Source organism: Parambassis ranga, chromosome 15, assembly GCF_900634625.1.
Source record: "Parambassis ranga chromosome 15, fParRan2.1, whole genome shotgun sequence".
Lineage (NCBI taxonomy): Eukaryota > Metazoa > Chordata > Actinopteri > Ambassidae > Parambassis > Parambassis ranga.
In genome coordinates, this window is record NC_041035.1 from 20,241,093 (window position 1) to 20,258,186 (window position 17,094).

General features: G+C 46.0%; 1 protein-coding gene across 2 annotated transcripts in view; it reads left to right on the plus strand.

The window, feature by feature from the left end:
- Positions 1-17,094, plus strand: part of inpp5a (inositol polyphosphate-5-phosphatase A) — a 119,209-nt gene that overhangs the window by 70,526 nt on the left and 31,589 nt on the right. For both annotated transcript variants that reach the window (XM_028423466.1, XM_028423465.1), the window contains exons 7-9: positions 1,070-1,122; positions 1,874-1,993; positions 10,775-10,859. In XM_028423466.1, the coding sequence (XP_028279267.1) occupies positions 1,070-1,122; positions 1,874-1,993; positions 10,775-10,859 (258 nt within the window). The remainder of the gene's footprint in view (positions 1-1,069; positions 1,123-1,873; positions 1,994-10,774; positions 10,860-17,094) is intronic.

A 17,094-nucleotide genomic window follows, 5' to 3' on the forward strand; every position in this document is an offset into this window, starting at 1 on the left:
CCGGGGCAGAATGGATTAATTCAAGTATGCTAATGTAATTCAATTTGATACAGTTAATCTTGTACTAATGCAGATTGAAGGATGTGAGGCGCAATCAAATACCTCTTAGCCCTTTAATTTGCATCTGAGTTTTTTAAATAAAATTAGTCAATTTGTAATTATGTGACCTGGTCTGTAATTAGTTTATTCATCACCGCAGTTAACTCCCCATTAGGAGTATCAGAGAGAGAGGGAGAGAGGGAGAGAGAGAGGGGGAGAGAGAGAGAGAGAGAAGGAGAGAGGGAGGAGAGAGAGAGAGAGAGAGAGAGAGAAGGAGAGAGAGAGAAGGGGAGAGAGAAAGAGAGGCAGAAAAAGCCAGAAAGCCTCCACATGTGTTCAGTGGGAACACTCACGTCGGCTCGTCTCTGGTGTAATAAGCAGCTTCAGGGTGAATCATGTGCTGTTTGAGGCCGATCTTTGGACTTTGGTGATTGGATAATTAGCTCAGGGCTGGAGGAGTCTGATCAAACAGCTGGACGTCCACGCTGAGCCTCTGTCACCCTGACAAGGGCTGCACACACACACAGACACACAGGGAGCTAAATCAAAGGCTGTCAAAAAACTGTCAAATATCTGATGTTAGTCGAGTCAAACGTCTGAGTGTTGTCAGGTAAAAGGCTGCAGCTTATCAGAGGACGGAGCTCCAAACACATTCAGAGGATGATGTGTAAAAAACAAACTGACATTGACCAGTAACGACTCACAGACACCTTACGAGACGTTTCATCGGAAGTTCGGGTCTTCTTTCTTCTTTCTGGATGTTTCATGTTGTATTTGATATCCTAATATTGATGTGGCACCATCATAACCATCATTTAAATGTCTTTTTATAAAGGCTGTGATCAGTGCAGGAGTTTGAACCTGTGCCTTGTGCCGCCTGTGAGTCCGTCTGATCAATAAATCAGCATTGTTTACGAATGTTCCGTTTGTCTATATAACAGAAGTATAGAGCCGCCTGTGCTACATGCTCACCACTGGCAGCTTCCAGCGCTGTCATGCTAAATTGAGTGTCTCTCTCTGTGTTCTGCAGTGCAAGTGGTCCAGAAAGGGATTCATCAGGACTCGATGGGCCCTGAATGACTGGTGAGTTTTATTAATAGGTTCCCACAATGACACATCCCACCTCATCACTGTTCAACCCTGAATCATTACAACTGTATCAGTGTGATTAGAGATGAAGATCTCAGTCATATCGCTGGCTTCGCCCGCCACACACACACACACACACACACACACACACACACACACACACACACACAGGGAGCTGAATCCTCTCTGGACGGTGAGCCGCAGCAGCGAGCAGGGATTTGATTAGACGTAATCGTGTTACTCAAGCAGTTGCATATGACAGATGACAAAAAACATTACATGCAATTGAACCTGTATGGGATGAATACAAACGCTGCCTCCAGTGTGTGGAGCTGAGGGGGAAGCTGAGGGGGAGCTGAGGGGGGTGGAAGGCAGGGATTGTAATCTAATAGGGGGATGACATGAGAACTAAAGAGCTGAAACGGTAAGCATTTAATAGGGCCATGACGTTTGACAGGAGCGGCAGGCAGAGAGGAGCTGCTGAAGAATAGGAGATCAGGTCAGAGACAGTGGAAGCCCTGCATGTTTTCATCTCAGAATAACACCCCCACCCTCCCTCCACCACCACACACAGATAAGATCCATTCCTCTGTGTGGCCCTGCTGTGCAGCCACTGAGGGGATCGGCGGGGACGTGTTCATCACTGAGCACTGAGACAGATCAGTGTTTGTGTGATGTTCGGGTGTCCATTAAAAATCTTCTGATTGTCTCACTCACTGGTCTCTGCTCTCTCTCGTCCCCTCAGGACCTTTGATCTGGTCAACATCCACCTTTTCCACGATGCTTCCAACCTGGTGGCCTGGGAGAGGAGCCCCTCGGTCTACTCCGGGACCAGGCAGAAGGCCCTGGGCTACGTTTTAGACAGGTACCGTCTGATACTGTATTCTTGATGCCACATCAGCCCTTAACAGTGAGAATGGTCCCTCCTCCATAACATAAGTGGGTCTGCAGCACGTGTTTATGGCAGACATCACCCCAGCTGTTTGGAGGTGGGATTAGCAGGCAGCTAAGCTGGAGCTATGTGGCTGGTTATTTTCGGATATGGCAGAGCCAGTAAAGTAACCAGAGTGCATCTTTGAAACAAAGCAAAGAACGGGAGAACCTACAATTGACGTCACAGACGCTTCATCCATACTTATATACTGTCTGTGGTAAACACACTTTATACAGCGCTCACACTGCGGCAGGTCTGTTCCATCATGCTTTACGAACTTTAAACAGAGGTTATAGATGGTCACACACGCCCGCCCCCTCTGGCAGGGTAAAACCTGTATTGATATTGTAATGGAGGCTTAGAGAGAAGCTGAGCAGCAGAGGTACAGCAGGATTCAGGCCGACAGCAGCGGGATTACATCTGTCTGCAGCAGTCTGGGCTCTAACTCACTACACGCTCTGTGAACTCCCAAGTCTCTTTTATCTGTTCTTTTTCTGTCCCTCTTTCAAACTCTGCAGCGTGTTCTGCTGTGTGTGTGTGTGTGTCTACCAGCAGGGGGATTTGTCAGTTGGATGACTGGGCCGTCCGTCGGTCCAGTACTGTTACAGTGGTACGTTTGATAAATTTGCTGGACCTCCAGGGATAATGTGGGAGTAATGAAAACTGCACTTCCAGCTGTGGCCTCTGGGGGAGTCAGTCCCTACAGACCTCCATGTTAAAACCTGAGTTACATCTGTACAGCTGTGACACTCACACTGATGCTGCTGGTTCTCTCTGTGTTGAGTGTTGCTCGGTGACAGCCAGCCGGCTTTAACACAGGTGCGGATTTGTCGTTTATTTGTGCGAATGTGTTTGAGCTGCTCTTTGGGAAGTTGTGGCTAATTTGTAATTTGGTATTTGCAGTTTTGCATCACTGTGTGATGGATGTTTTTGTAGCATGCTGAGGTCCATATTGTTTGTATGATGTTGCAGGTAAGCTTTAAGTTCCACCTCCGCTGGTGGTGCTGAATCTTAAGCTTCCTGTGCTCTGGGCTGAGACATGCGGGCCTCTATACAAACAGGCCATGCTAATGTGATTTATGAGACATCCATTTGCAGCGGAGCGGGATGATGGAGTGCACGGAGCGCACCCCTGCCTCCCTACCTGGCTAAGACAGCATGTAAAAGCCTGGTACCCGGCGTGCAGCAGCTGACCTCCCATTCAAACAGCATAAGAATGCACGACATGGCTCCCGGCACCTCCTCCACCATGTGTTCTGATGAGCCTGAAATATGAGGTCATATTTTACCTTCACCCCTGATTTGGTGAAAGAGTGTTCGGCCTGTAATGGACAGAGGAGTGAGAATACTGGTTTAACTCACCTGATGAAGTTTGGAAAGGAGCTCCGCTGGTCCGCTCCCGTTTCCTCTGCTTTCATCATCCTCTTTCAGCTGATTTATTTTGGAAGTTCTCCCTGTTCTGTGGTGTTGAATGGAAACTCCGTTGGCTGAGTGGCAGTTTCCACGCTCCCTCCTCCTAAAGCCTCTTGTGCTGTGGATGGTAAACCTTGTTGTTACTTCTGGACCATATCATTTAAAGGTTTGACGGGTGGGGGGGGGTTATATGGTGTGAGGCAAAGTGGCGCCCTGGGTACAAGTGGTGGTGGTGGTGGTGGTTGGGGAGGGTTTTGGGGGGGCACCGCGCCTCAGTCGCTCACTTTGGGGGAACCCTGTCGGGCGCAGATCCGGAGCAGCAGAGTGAGAAAAAGCTGGCGGAGCAGAGGGACGGGAGGAGGAGGAGCACAAAGGGTGCTCGGGCTCTGTAAAGGGCAGTGAATAATGGGTCGGTCCTTTCACAGAGGCTGCTAACCTTTTGGCAGCCACCAGCAAACTCCATTCTCCTCCGCCGATCTGGGAGGACAATGTGCCCGGGCCGGGCTTTGAATGAAGCGCTACCACCAACAGTGTTCCCATTCAGCGGCTGGTTGGGAACCATCTTTTTGGCTATTGTCCTAACACTGACTCCTACCCCCAGAAGCAGAGCAGGAAAAGGGACAGGGGGAATATCTAAAGCCACCCCACCTCCTCCCTCCTTCCCTTCTTCCCTCTCTCTCTCTCTCTCTCTGAGCTCTAATCTCTTATTGCTGGATGGAGGAGGAGGAGGAGGAGGAGGGCTCCTGAACACACCACCGGCACAGGATCACATGGCAGCGCCGGGGGGACGGAGCATCAAACTTCTTCAGCCTCTGCCTTATCTGGGGCCCGGGCCTAATAATGCAGCTTACAGCCCATTGAGAACACATCTGATAAGCCTTTTCCTCTGTGGCCCTTTTAACTGCTAAACACTGTTTATCTCCAAAGTGCTTCAAGGCCTCTGGGGAACAATGCTGAGAAGGAACAGCGTTTAGCCGGCCAGACCTCACATCTCACATCAAAACCAGGAGGACTGAGGCTTGAAATGCATCCCTGCTTTCTGTTCCTGTCCTTTGAAAGCATGCACCAGTATTTACCTTCCATTGTTTTAGAATAATTATCTCAAGAAAGAAGTTTAAGGTGATTAATTCAGCTTATTCCTAAAAATCCTGGCTGCTAAACGACCCTGTGAAATGATCGCATGAGATAAAACCAACACTTCTTCGTCTTCCTTTAAAAAAAAAAAAAGAAAAATCCCTTTTGTGTATCGGAGTTTGTTTCTTTTTCCAGCCCCCATTCAGAGTGGCTGGTCCGGTTCAGGGGAGAACAGTTTTACATTACAACTGTGAAATCCCGGCATAAAGGCCCCCTTTGTGTCGCACCATTATTTTCACACAAATATAGTCCATTGTCAGAGTGCTGAAGTTAATTTGATCAACATTGGGGACATTTAACTGTTTTGTTCGCTGAAAAGACTTGTTTCATGCTCATTTTCGGGGCATTGAAAAGCAATGATTGGCAGAAAAATAATGTTGCCGTTAACAATTCAAAGCAATTAGTTTCCCATGGGGAGGCAGTGGGCCGCACTGGCCACCACACAGCGACGCTTTGTCATTTTATGGAGGGTCATCAGTCAACTGTCAGAGCGTCTCAAAGAGCCCTCCAGTCTAAATGTTTCCCTTTAGGCTTTTCCCAGAACAACGGGCTGAAAGAGCAGCTTCCAGCCAATAGACATGTGGAGCTGCAGGAGGGAGGACGCAGGGAGACCCTGTGTGTGTGTGTGTGTGTTCAGGGGTGTATTATGCTAATCATATTTTCTAATGCGTGTATGACAGTTTTGATTGTGTCTGGTATCTCAATGAAAACCCTGCATTGCTTTGGTATGTGTGTACACAAGTATGACATGCTCAGTGTGTGTGTGTGTGTGTGTGTGTGTGTGTGTGTGTGTGAATGTGTGATGGCTTCTCACCCTGTGAGGCCTGTCGGAGCAGAGGTTAATCTTCCTCAGTGTCTCTCTGCTCACAGTGGACCTGTTCATTTCAACACAGCAACAGACACTTAGCATAACAAAGGCTGCTACCTTAACCTAACTCTGCCACAGGAACATCAGCCAAGCCATCGCTGACGGGCAGATCAGGTGGCAAAAATGACATCACCCCGTCACTGAGCGTGAAGAGGGGCGGGCACGCCTGCAGGTGTGGTTTGTTGTAAGTCACATCCCCATACTTTGAAAGCTGCTTCAGAGAAGAGTGAGAAGAAACAGCTATGACATAGCACATGACCGAAGCAGCACCCTCCCGGACTGAGGGTCAAAAATTGCAGTTCCCCCCACAGCCTCTGGGGGCTGGCTCCTTGTTTTTATAGTATTAAGACAATTTTGGGGTGGGGCCAATGTAAGTGATTTACACTGCCTGCCCACCTCAGCTCCACCTCTTTGCCTGTATTTGGATTTATCTGGAGTTCAGGTAGATTCAGGCACAACTGGAGCCTTTGTCAGAGGACAGTTCCCTTGTGGTTACTAAGTTCTCCATGTAAAATGTGGTGCAGAATTGCTAATAACACCCTGGATTTTTACCGTACCTACTCCACTGCACACTGTTTTAGATATTTTTTGATACTAGCCTGGTTGTCTGTACAGATGTGTCCAGAGTTTACACAGAGACATATTCTTTGCATAGAACAGAAGTAATTACGTTAGCATGCTAACCAGCTAGCTGTGGCCCCTCGTGAATGGCTACTGGACTTAACTGGGAGACCACAGACATAAGCAGCTGATGCTTAATTTTGATGCTATGTTGTTAGCATTAGCCTGTTTACTCACCTGTTACAGGTGAGTCAAATTAATCAAATATTCGTACTGACATCGCACACTGTATAATAGTAATCGACAAACTTTGGATCCAAACACAACGCCTCCATCTTTGCTCACAGGTGCCTCCGTCATCCTCGCTGTGTGGAGCTGAGTTATTCCCTAACCTCTGTGTGACCGCCGCTGCACCCTCCTCCTGCATCTCTCCTGCATGGTGGTGGTGTTCCTGTTCTTCTTCTTCTTCTTCTTCTTGGGGTGGGCGTTACCAGGGCGATGGGGGTGCTAACAGGGGGGACAGGGGTAAGGCAGTCCTGCCTGTGTCAAAGGTCCCGTCGGGGGCCACCCTCGACCCATTCAGAAAGACGTCACCAGCACATTCTTCACAATGTTAACATTCTCCCAAATTCTCTACATTTACTTACAATAGATGACTGTGCCATTGTGTGCAAAGCTGAATCTGACCGGCCAACTTATGGTAAGTCATCTTGTCAATATGATCGTGACATGGCCCCCGGTTGCACCCTCATAATCCCATATAGACTGTCTGTTACGGCTCAGTTTAGCTGTCAATCACGGCGTATAATCTGGCGAGAAGTCTGTGGAGGCTGCAGAAAGATTCTGGTGCAGGCGTGTTGTGTGAGTTATGTGTGTGTTTGTGTGTCGTTGGACACATTTGCCAGAACCTTGGTACATATTTTTAATGTGTGTGAGAGAGAGAATCGCTGCACTCGCTGCTTTGTGCTGCGGGTTTCAGGAGCCTGGGAGCAGGGTCCGGGGCCTTGTTATAAATTAGCGTCTGACCTCCGTCTTTGTGTGGCCCCCTTTTTACGAAGGCCTGGGGAAGGCCCCAGCCTTAAACCTCGGTGAGAAGGTGCCGTGTGAAGAGGCTCTTTCAGGGGTGTCGCAGTGCGATGAATTGGCCGGCAGAAAGCATGTTTATAGACTGTGTAAAGGAGTGTGTCTTTGTGGGAGAATGTCACTGACACTGTTACAGTTTGCCTGAATGAACTGTGATGACGAGGCTAATGGGTGCCCCCGCAGAGGGTGGGGGGGTCAGCCGCCTCCCCCCCATCCCAAACAAGCTCAGGACCCCCCACACTCAGGACCCTTTTCACGCCCAGTAGCTGTAGCTAATGTTGCAATTCTTCCCCCATCTGAAAGGAAGAAAAAAGTCAACTTTCACACCAGCAGGTCACCACGAGTGCTTTAGGAAGCGAGCGTGTAAACAGAGTGTTACCTTCTGACCTGCGCCTGATACCTTCGGGCCGCAGACAAAACAGCCAGGCTGCGGGTATTAGACATGGCTGTTAGCGGGAGAAAGACGTCAGGCTCTGTGTCCTCCTCTCACATCCGCTCTCTGGAACCTGGACTTTCATGTCTTCTTCCATACTTCAAACCCTGTTGTTGTGTTGTGTAACGCTTCAGATGAAGCCAGCAGAATGTCTCATTCTGATCATCCTGCATAGACACAACCATGGAACATTTGTCTTTATTGATTGATTGATAAGGACCCCTTGGACACGCCTATCAACCTGACCAGCTTCCCTGGAACTTTGGAGGATGTTGTGCATGGTTCACCCTGCAGAGCTCAAAAAAAGCTGCTTTTTTACTACATGTAGAAACATTTTAGGCCGATTACATCAAGCCAAGGGTGTAGGTTTGCTTTTGACATTGGTGGGGAACTAAGATTCCAATGGAATTTAACCCTTCCTGCACCCAATGAGAATCTGTTATTTTTTAGGAGTGGATCAAATTATTGGTGGGGACACGTCCCCTCCGTCCATGCTAGAACTACGCCCCTGCATCAAGCTCAGCCTGGAAACAAACCTAATTAACTCTAATAGTTTGTAAACTTTTCATTTTGGTTTTTATTATTATTTTTATATATATATATATTATTTTTATATATATATATATATATTATCAGAAGGAATTGAAGGTCCACGCTGATGCCGGCCATCTTACTGCTTCTCATTCGGGCCAACAGGATAAACTGACCGCTAACCCTGTTTGAATAGAGCTGAGTCTCTTAGCAGCAGGATGTAAGGTCATTAATGACATCAGCTCCAGTTTATTAAGGGGCTACTGAACACACACACACACACACACACACACACACACACACACACACACACACATACACACACAACCTGTAGAATGTCAGCACCATGTTTACAAAACACGGTGAGCACAGTGTCAGAATGCTGCAACATGAAGTGACACCTCTGCGGTGGAAATATTAAAAACCTCATGTGTTCTGCAAACACTGAATCAACGCTGCAATGTACGGTAAAACACACAGAAACTCTACGGCACATTCAGATGTTACCGGGGTGCTGCCAGCCGACATACATATATGATAAGATAAGATAACATAAGATAAAACTTTATTAATCCCGAAGGAAATTCTTGTGCCAGAGGTATCAAGTTACATTAAATGCAGTTAAATACAGAGTATTTGTCATTGTCATTGTCATCTGCTCTTAAAAAGCTCAGATCTTGCCTTTCAGAACTCTGGGATTTGCTACTTTAACTTTAACTTTAACTCTTAATGGTTTTCTTCTGTAAAAATATCTTAACATCATCTGCGCTGCTCTGCACTGTGTGTGTGTTTCAACATACAACCAGCACTCAGTGTAGACATGGACACACACAGAGAGGACAGAGGAGTAAGCAGTGAATGACAGCAAAAGATTCTTACAATGATGAAAATGTAACAGGAGCATATTTATAAAGGTAGATACTGTGCCAGTGGTCTCCAATTTATATTATTATTTATGAAAAAATGTGGCCCTTTGCTTTTCTTATGGAAGTCTATGTGGCCCTCGCAAAAAAATAATTGCCCACCCCTGATCTAGATGGACCAAAACCCTCATACTGACTGCAGCAGTCGTTGATCGGCTCCAGCTGGTTAGACGTACTGGATCCTGTCCTCTTCCACGCTTTCTTCATCAGAAATTTTGATTTGTCTGAAATAATAGATGATCTTTTTCATTTTAAACTGGCAATCACACACAGAGCGTTTATAGAGAATGGTCCAGTACCGTAGCATGTCAAAGTCAATAAGATTATTCAAACATAAATAAAGTCTCTCTAACTAAAGGCTTCCACCCATTTATGACTATAAATGTAAGCTGTAAATGCTTTTTAAAATGATCAGATCATAAATTGATCCGTCAAGAAAAGAGTCCGAGGACAATCCAGGAGTATTCATGTATGTAGGACCTTCAGTTCTTGGTTCTGCTGTTAAATAGACCCTGTGCAGACCATGCAGTGTCTGTTTCATACAAAGAGAAGCCAAATTGCATGCTCTCCATTTAATAAAATAGCTGCGTGTTCCCCGCCTCCTGCTCGCTCCAGTCACCTTCGCCTCCCTGCCTCACGCAGAAGAAGAGGAGGCTGTGCTTTACGACAGCCTGAGACCCACCGCTGAGAAAAGCCTTCTCCCCTCTTTACAGCCTCATAAATATATTGTTATCTGCGCCTGGGAAGTCCACGGCGAGATTTATCCACACGATTAGTGGGGACAGCGAGCCAAGCATCCTGAATCATTAATTATACAAGAGCCCGCACTGCATCCACCTTCATTTCCTATCTGTGCTCCGAAGAGGAGCCGCTCTGAAGTAGGTGATGAGGCGTCGGAGTTAATTATATTTCGCTTAGGAGCATTTTATTTTGAAGCATGGGGATGTGCTGGCGGTGTGGTGAAGCTCTGCAGGTTCCATGTCAGAGAGGACTGGACAGTGAACTCCTGTGTGTAACTACAGCACAACAAGTGTCATGAAAGGTCATTAACAGGCGTCAAAAGTGTCGCTCCAGCTTCAAAAATCTATTCAAATCGAATTCAAATTAAAATATGCCAAATGTAACTCAAAAAGCAGCAAACAGAATTAAGTAAAAATCTGTGACTGTGTTCCAGACACTGGGCCCTGTTTTTAGGTCCCAGGTGGTCTGCGGGGTCCGGTCCGGTCCGGACAGTGTGTATTTCAGTTCACTCTTCCTTTGATCAGCTCTGCAAAGTGAATTTTCTTTGCCATCAAAGCCAATCATCAAAGGAAATGATCTGGATTTATTAATTTGATTATGGTGTCAGCTGACGATGAACTGTTTGAACTGTTTACTGGACCCCTTCACATGCAGTCAGTCCACACGACACGGGCCCGCCCGGCTGCACGGACGCATCAGTCTCATAAAAAACTGTCTGCAAAGCAAAAACCCCTCTAATGTAGTGTGCACCTCTTTTCACATGCACATGCTCATTACATGGTGTCAGTCGGCTCTGTAGAGGTGAAACCTTTCTCATCCCAGTGTGCAGACCAGCAGGTGGTGCTGTGGTCCTCATCAACTGAACATCCTGAGGTCAGCCGTGACAGCTGATGGTGACCGTGGTCCATGTTTCTGCCACTAGTTTTGGATCATTTCTGTTCGTTCCAGCTGCCAGCATGTGTCACAGACGTTATGAGAGCTATTAATAAAACGCATTTCTGACATGTAGTTGTCCTGTGTTGCAGGATTATGGACCAGCGGTATGAGAAGGTGCCATATTTTGTCTTCGGAGACTTTAACTTCAGGTTGGACTCGAAGCAAGTTATTGAGGTGAGTTTGTTGTTGTTGTTTTTTCTAAGTAGCAGCTCACACACAAAAAACAATAACACATCAAAACGAGGGGAATAAATAAATACTTGTTTACCAAGTTTTCCTCAGCATGAGGTGCACTGTGTTATAGTTCGAATGAAGTGGTGCAGCCTGGACTTATTTAATCCACAGCACTGTAATCTGAGGGCTGCTGCATGAGTTCATCATAAACTTGTCGTTTGTGGGTTTTTTTCATACTGAGAAAAATCCAAATGTACCAGAATGCATCACTACAAATCAGGTAAGAGTGTCCTCTCTGCTCATTGGTCAGATGTGACACCACAACTTAAATACTGGAAGTAGATCCTGTGCTGTGAACTGCTGCATGTTTCATCATGGAGGTTAACGGTATACAGGTTGGTTGTTGCCATGGTGATGGTTTATTATATAGCTGTATTTATCATGCATTAAGGACTCTATGGATCAATAGATAAATAATACATAGTTATGTCGTCTGCAGACAATGTTAAGGCGTGTGTCATGCAGCAGTAGGCGACGATCACATCTGAACCTGGTCAGAGGACCCAGACAGCTTCCCTGTGGTACCCCACTTGAACTATTTTCTCATTTCTGTTATGATCAGTGCAGTGTGGGGTGAATTGTGTGGTAATATAACATGTTTGTGTGCATTAGCTGCAGTAAAAGTGGTTTTAGTAGCCCGCTGTGTCTTCAGAGTTATGACTCATTAAACGCTTCACTGTTGCCGGCCCAGCTGTGTTTGCCAACCGAGCCTCCAAGTGCATTGTTATGTTATGGTGCCATTCACTGCTCTTTCTTTCTCCCCCTTCCTCTCCAGCTCCCTCCCCTCTTTCTTCCTCCTCCTCCTCCTTCTCCTCATCACTTGGTGCAAATGAGCCCAGTGAGCGCTAAGGCAGAGCAGTCATTCTCTAACAAGCTATAAAAGAGCCCACCGCAGACAGTGATGTCCTATGATAACAGAGTGGGAGAGACACTTGTTGGCCGATCTTCTCCCTCCCTTGCAGCACAATGGTGCTGGAATCAGTGGGCCTGTTCAAGGTGTGGGCATTGTTCATGTCAACCAGAGCCCCCATTCAGCCAAGAGGGAGGAGGGAAAGCTCTCTGAATGGAGGACTCAAATGCTCAAATGACTTAGGAAGGACTTCACTCTGTGTGGCACACCAGAGGAAGCATGTCTGTAGTCAGGCCATCCGGCCACTAGGGGAGCAGTTCTTCACTACCTCCTGCAGAACGGCCAGTGTCACATGTTTTTCCCTCAGCGATCTATCAGGGGCATTGATTAATTGCCTCAAAGTTTGTGCAGTACATTTGATTTCGCTGCTGTAATTGGGTCACATTAAGCGGCTGGTCATGTGAACATGCGTCGCATTGGAGATAATGAACACAAGCACAGAAACCACAACAGCAGATGTGCAAACACTGAGGCCATTCACAGGCCGGCTCCGCCAATTAAATGTCACCTGGAGCGCATTTAGGTTGGCACATTGATTTTATATCAGTGATATAAAAAAATATAAATCTTCATCACTGAAGATACTGTGTTCCGTTCATTTAAGTGCGGCGAGCGCGGATCCACTTCCTGAAAGGAAAGCATCCAATAAAACTGAATCAGGTGATTTAGAGCCTTTCTGTGTTCATCAGGTGTGGCTGATCTGGCTAACTGTCCCCTCATGTTTCCTGCCGCTCCGTGGTAGGAGAGCCGGCGCCCTCCGCTTGTCTCCGCCGCTCTGAAATGCTGTTTGAGTGCAGTGGGGGTCGCGACCCCTTTTCCGAGGATGTGTTAGGCTTGCACCGGTGTGTGTCCATCTCTGCCCCCCCCCCACTCCCCCCGCCACACAGCTCCTTTTCTTATGCACCTTGGCCCCATTCACTTACACATTCACACACATCCAGGGCGAATACACACACACACACACAAACCAATTTGTTAGGCCTAATGAATCTGATTGATACTCCCTGTTTGAAGGGGTGTGGCAGCTTTGCAGGGGGGCAAGGGGGGAGGTGGGGTGGCTTTTAGACTCTCTCCCCCCCCTCAGGAAGTTAGAGCTGCAGCACCTCAAACAATATTTAATGGGCAACAACAACATGCCTGATGATGTCATCAGAAATGTGTTATTAAAGGAGCGGCCGCGCTATAAACTCTGATTTAACTGTGGCCGATGGCACTGTGATGTCACCAATAAACAACTCCCAGCGCTGGATGTAACTCACAGCCGGGAGGCCGTTTGGAGCCCTTTAATGACAATTAATGTCAACAGGACAATTAGTGCACATCTACTGAAGTACTTAACTGTAGATGTGCCGCTGGTGGATCGATCGTCCATACTTATCCGAAGATTGATTCAGACACAGGGAGGCCGGCTCCCTTTCTCATCCAGACTCATTTTTGCTTTGCTCGATAGAAAAGTGGCTGAAAAAAAAACCCTTCAGATGCACCGATGCTTTTTCAAAGTAGATGAAATAATTGCGACTTTTTAATTTGAACACCTGCGGCGGCTCGGAAGCACCCTTTGTGACTCCCGAGGCCTCACTTTGAGAGTCACTGGATCAGAAAATACTCCGGTACATTTCTCCACAGCTGCACGCTACACCACCTCTCTTCTTCTCCATCTCTACTCCATTGTGGGTGGCTAGACTGTGGACAACCACTGGCCACTCCCATGTCACCCATCCCTCCTGGTGGGGGTGGGGGGGGGGGGGGGGGGTGGATGTATCCGTGTGCCCACAGGGTTTGGAAAAGGAGTGGGTTTGTTATTGTCACAGGGTGAATTCCAGGTGGCGAATTCCTGGCATGCTTGTGCGGCAGGATCAGTAACCAAAGGCCCACGGTCGCCCCCCTCCCCGCCTCCCTTCTACCCAGCCTGGGCAACCCCATTAATTGTGTCCGACAGAGGGAATTGGTTTCAATTGACCCCCATTCAGGGGTCCTTTGACTGGCAGACAAAAGACACAGCCACGTGGAGACTAATGCTGGGGCTGAGCAGCCTGGAGGTGGTCCAGTCCCCAGCAACCTTCCCTCTGCTCTCCCATGGGTCTGATCATGCTTCGGCTTGATCATGCTTTGCATCGGTGCTGATTAAACAGGACGCGACAAAGGGAGAAGATGGAAGAGTTTGTCAGGCGAATCATACATGAGACACTTCACAGTCCACTTATCAATGGGTCCACTGTTCGAGTCCGTCCTTATGAGTAGGCTGAAGACGCAGCACGTCAAGTCTCAACCTGTTGTTTTGCATTAAAAAGGAAACGTCAGGTGTTCACCCTTCTTTATCAGGCTCCTTTAATAAAGTGTAAAATAATTTAATGTGAGAAAAATCAGTTAAATTCCTTTTCTGTGTGCACATTAGAGCCATGTAATCATCCTGACAGGCAAAACTAATCTGTGTAAGTGGCTTAGAGTGGAGACTTCAATAGTTTCTTGATAAGTCAATAGTCTTTTGTCCAAACACAAAAATTCATTTTTCACTATAATAATAAGACCAGTGAAGGAGCGTCTCTCTTTTTTTATAAGCAAATATATAAATTAATATAATATAAATTAATATAAATTAATATAAACAAATTCAATTCATTCAATTCTAATAATAAAAAAAAATGCAGAATGCTCGACTTCAGGCGTCAGAGTTTATTTCAGCATTAAATCTGCATGTATCTTCACTCCGGCTGTGACCCAGTTCCGGGGCTGCATCCTTTGAAGGTCTCTCCTTTGCAGACCTCAAAGGTCTTAAATGTTAAATGTTGTGGCCTGAGGAAGACTTCCTGTTTACCACGACGTGCTGCTCCCGTTACCTAGCAACCTGCAGCTGATGATGGACACATTTTAAGAGGCCTTTAAAAATAGGCCTTTTTCAGGCAAATGTGTTCTGCAAAGGACACGTTTGAAAGATCCCTGACGGCCTGACAGTTTGGTGAAGTAAGTCAGAAATATAAACTCGACCTAGGGAGATTCATAAATGTGCACAGCAGTTGGCATAAGTGCAGGACTGCTGTGTTTTTTTGTGTTGTCTGCACACACATCGATTCTTTCAGTGTGTTTAAGATAAAAAGCTCATTCTGACTTTAAGTACGAGTCCTCAGGTGCTGCAGCAGCTTTTGCATCATTGCTCAGACATAATAAAGTGTACTGGAGCAAAGTCACCTGATGAGAGAGTGATGTCCAATTGAGTGAAAAGTGGTAAGCAGGCAGGGAGTAATCAGTGTGTATCAATAGACCTAGATAAACCTGGAGAAGACCCAGTTTTGTTCATTGGTTCTGTGCTTCAGTCAGGAGATGGAGAAAGGTATAGATGTGTGTGTGTGTGTGTGTGTGTGTGTGTGTGTGTGTGTGTGTGTGTGTGTGTGTGTGTGTGTCCGTCCCAGAGGTGGCCGGTGGCCGTGAATCAGCGCTGTGGATGACAGGCTCAGGGCTCTGTGCCTGGACTCCTAGTATATTTAAAATCCCTCCTAATTAAACTTAATAGAATGTAAATTTAATATCTGCAGAGATTGTGTGCTGCTCCAATTTAAGGATTGATCGGGGCCAGCAGGAAGGTTAATTGCTGACTTGATCTACTGTCCCCGTGACATGGTGTGGGGCTGTTTTAATTGGGCCTGATATGCTGCTACATGGATAGATTTCATTAGACTGGCTGGCCTCTCATTGACTGGAACAAGACTCGGACTAGCACCCCCTGTCTGCATGAGCGGGAAGTGCTGGAGGGGGCCGGGCCGGGCATCAATCTTCCTTCCTTTGTCCTGTGTCCTTTCTCTGGCTTGAACAGCATGAAATTAAAGGTGGGGCCCTGGATTATCCTGGCTGCTAATGAATGCTGTAAAATGCCTAGTAATGATAGATCATGTGTTTTCACACAGTGGATCCACTCAGTGCACCCAATCCAGGACCGCTTTATCAAGAGTCATGCAGGACATACGGTGCATGAAACAGTCCGTCTGATACACTGTTAAAAAAAAATCCTTTTTTTCAGAATTCTGAGGGAAGGGATTTTTAAAAAGTCAGAAAGTTAAGAATAAAAAAAATACAGAGACTGGAAAACTGAAAATGTTTTGATAAAAAAAGATCTGAGATTAAAATCAGAACACAAAAAAGAGAGAGAAAAATCTGGGATTACTTAATAAGAAAAAAGAAAAATACAAAATTAGGATATAAGCAGGGAAAAAATGATTATAGTTGAAAATCTACTAAAAAAACAAAACAAAATGAGAAAAAAAAATATAAGAAAATTAAAAATATTTTTTTAAATCAGAATTAAAATAAAAATTGGTTAACTCTGGTTAAAAAATTATTATTATATTATTATATTATAATTATTATTATTGTTGTTGTTGTTATAAATAAACAACAAATAAAATAATAAAATAAGAATTATCTTAAAATAGGCAAAATAAATCTGGTAAAAAGAAAAAACTGGAAATTCAATTTAAAAAAACAAAACAAGAATGAAGAATTTAAATTAAAATGGTTTTTAAAAGTAGCAGGTTTTTACAGTGCAGTTGAAGTCCGTTGTCTGAAGCTGGACCTAGCCTTGGTGAACACCAGCGTGTGTGTGTCTGTGCGTGTGTGTGTCTGTGTGTGTGTGTGTGTGTGTGTGTGTCTGGCCGGCTATAAATCAAAAGGCGGCCGGTGTAATTAAGTGTACACTACATTAGTCAGGCTAATTAATTTTGGGGCCATCCATCCATTAACCAGCGGGCCAGCACTGATTGGGCCTCTGTTCTGTGGAACCCCTGACACCGGGGACTGTGACCCTCCTTGGCTGCTCTCAGCTTCTCAGATACACTCATGCATTAACACCCAGAGACCCAGATGCACACACACACACACTGAACAGAGGAAGCTTATTACAGCACGTGGCTGTTGTCATAACTCTGGTAGATCCTCCTGTTAGCGGTGTTGTTAGCCGGGCCCGGCGGACAGGAAGCAGCACAGTGCTGCGTTTGATTATTTTACAGCTCGGTCAAATTGTATTGACTAAACCTTTCTATGGTTTGTGGTAGCCTACTGAATCAATAGACTTTTCTGTGAACATCTAACACTGTCTTAATTGTCCCGACGCAGTAAACCTCGTCCGTTTAGTCCACAATGCAAAAACAGAGTTATTAGCGGCTGCTATTTGACCCTGTTTATGGCCTGACAGGTGACATTTCCTTACAGTACAATAAAGACATATTATCTGCCTACAAGAGTCCAATCTATCACAATGAGGGCCCATTATATCAC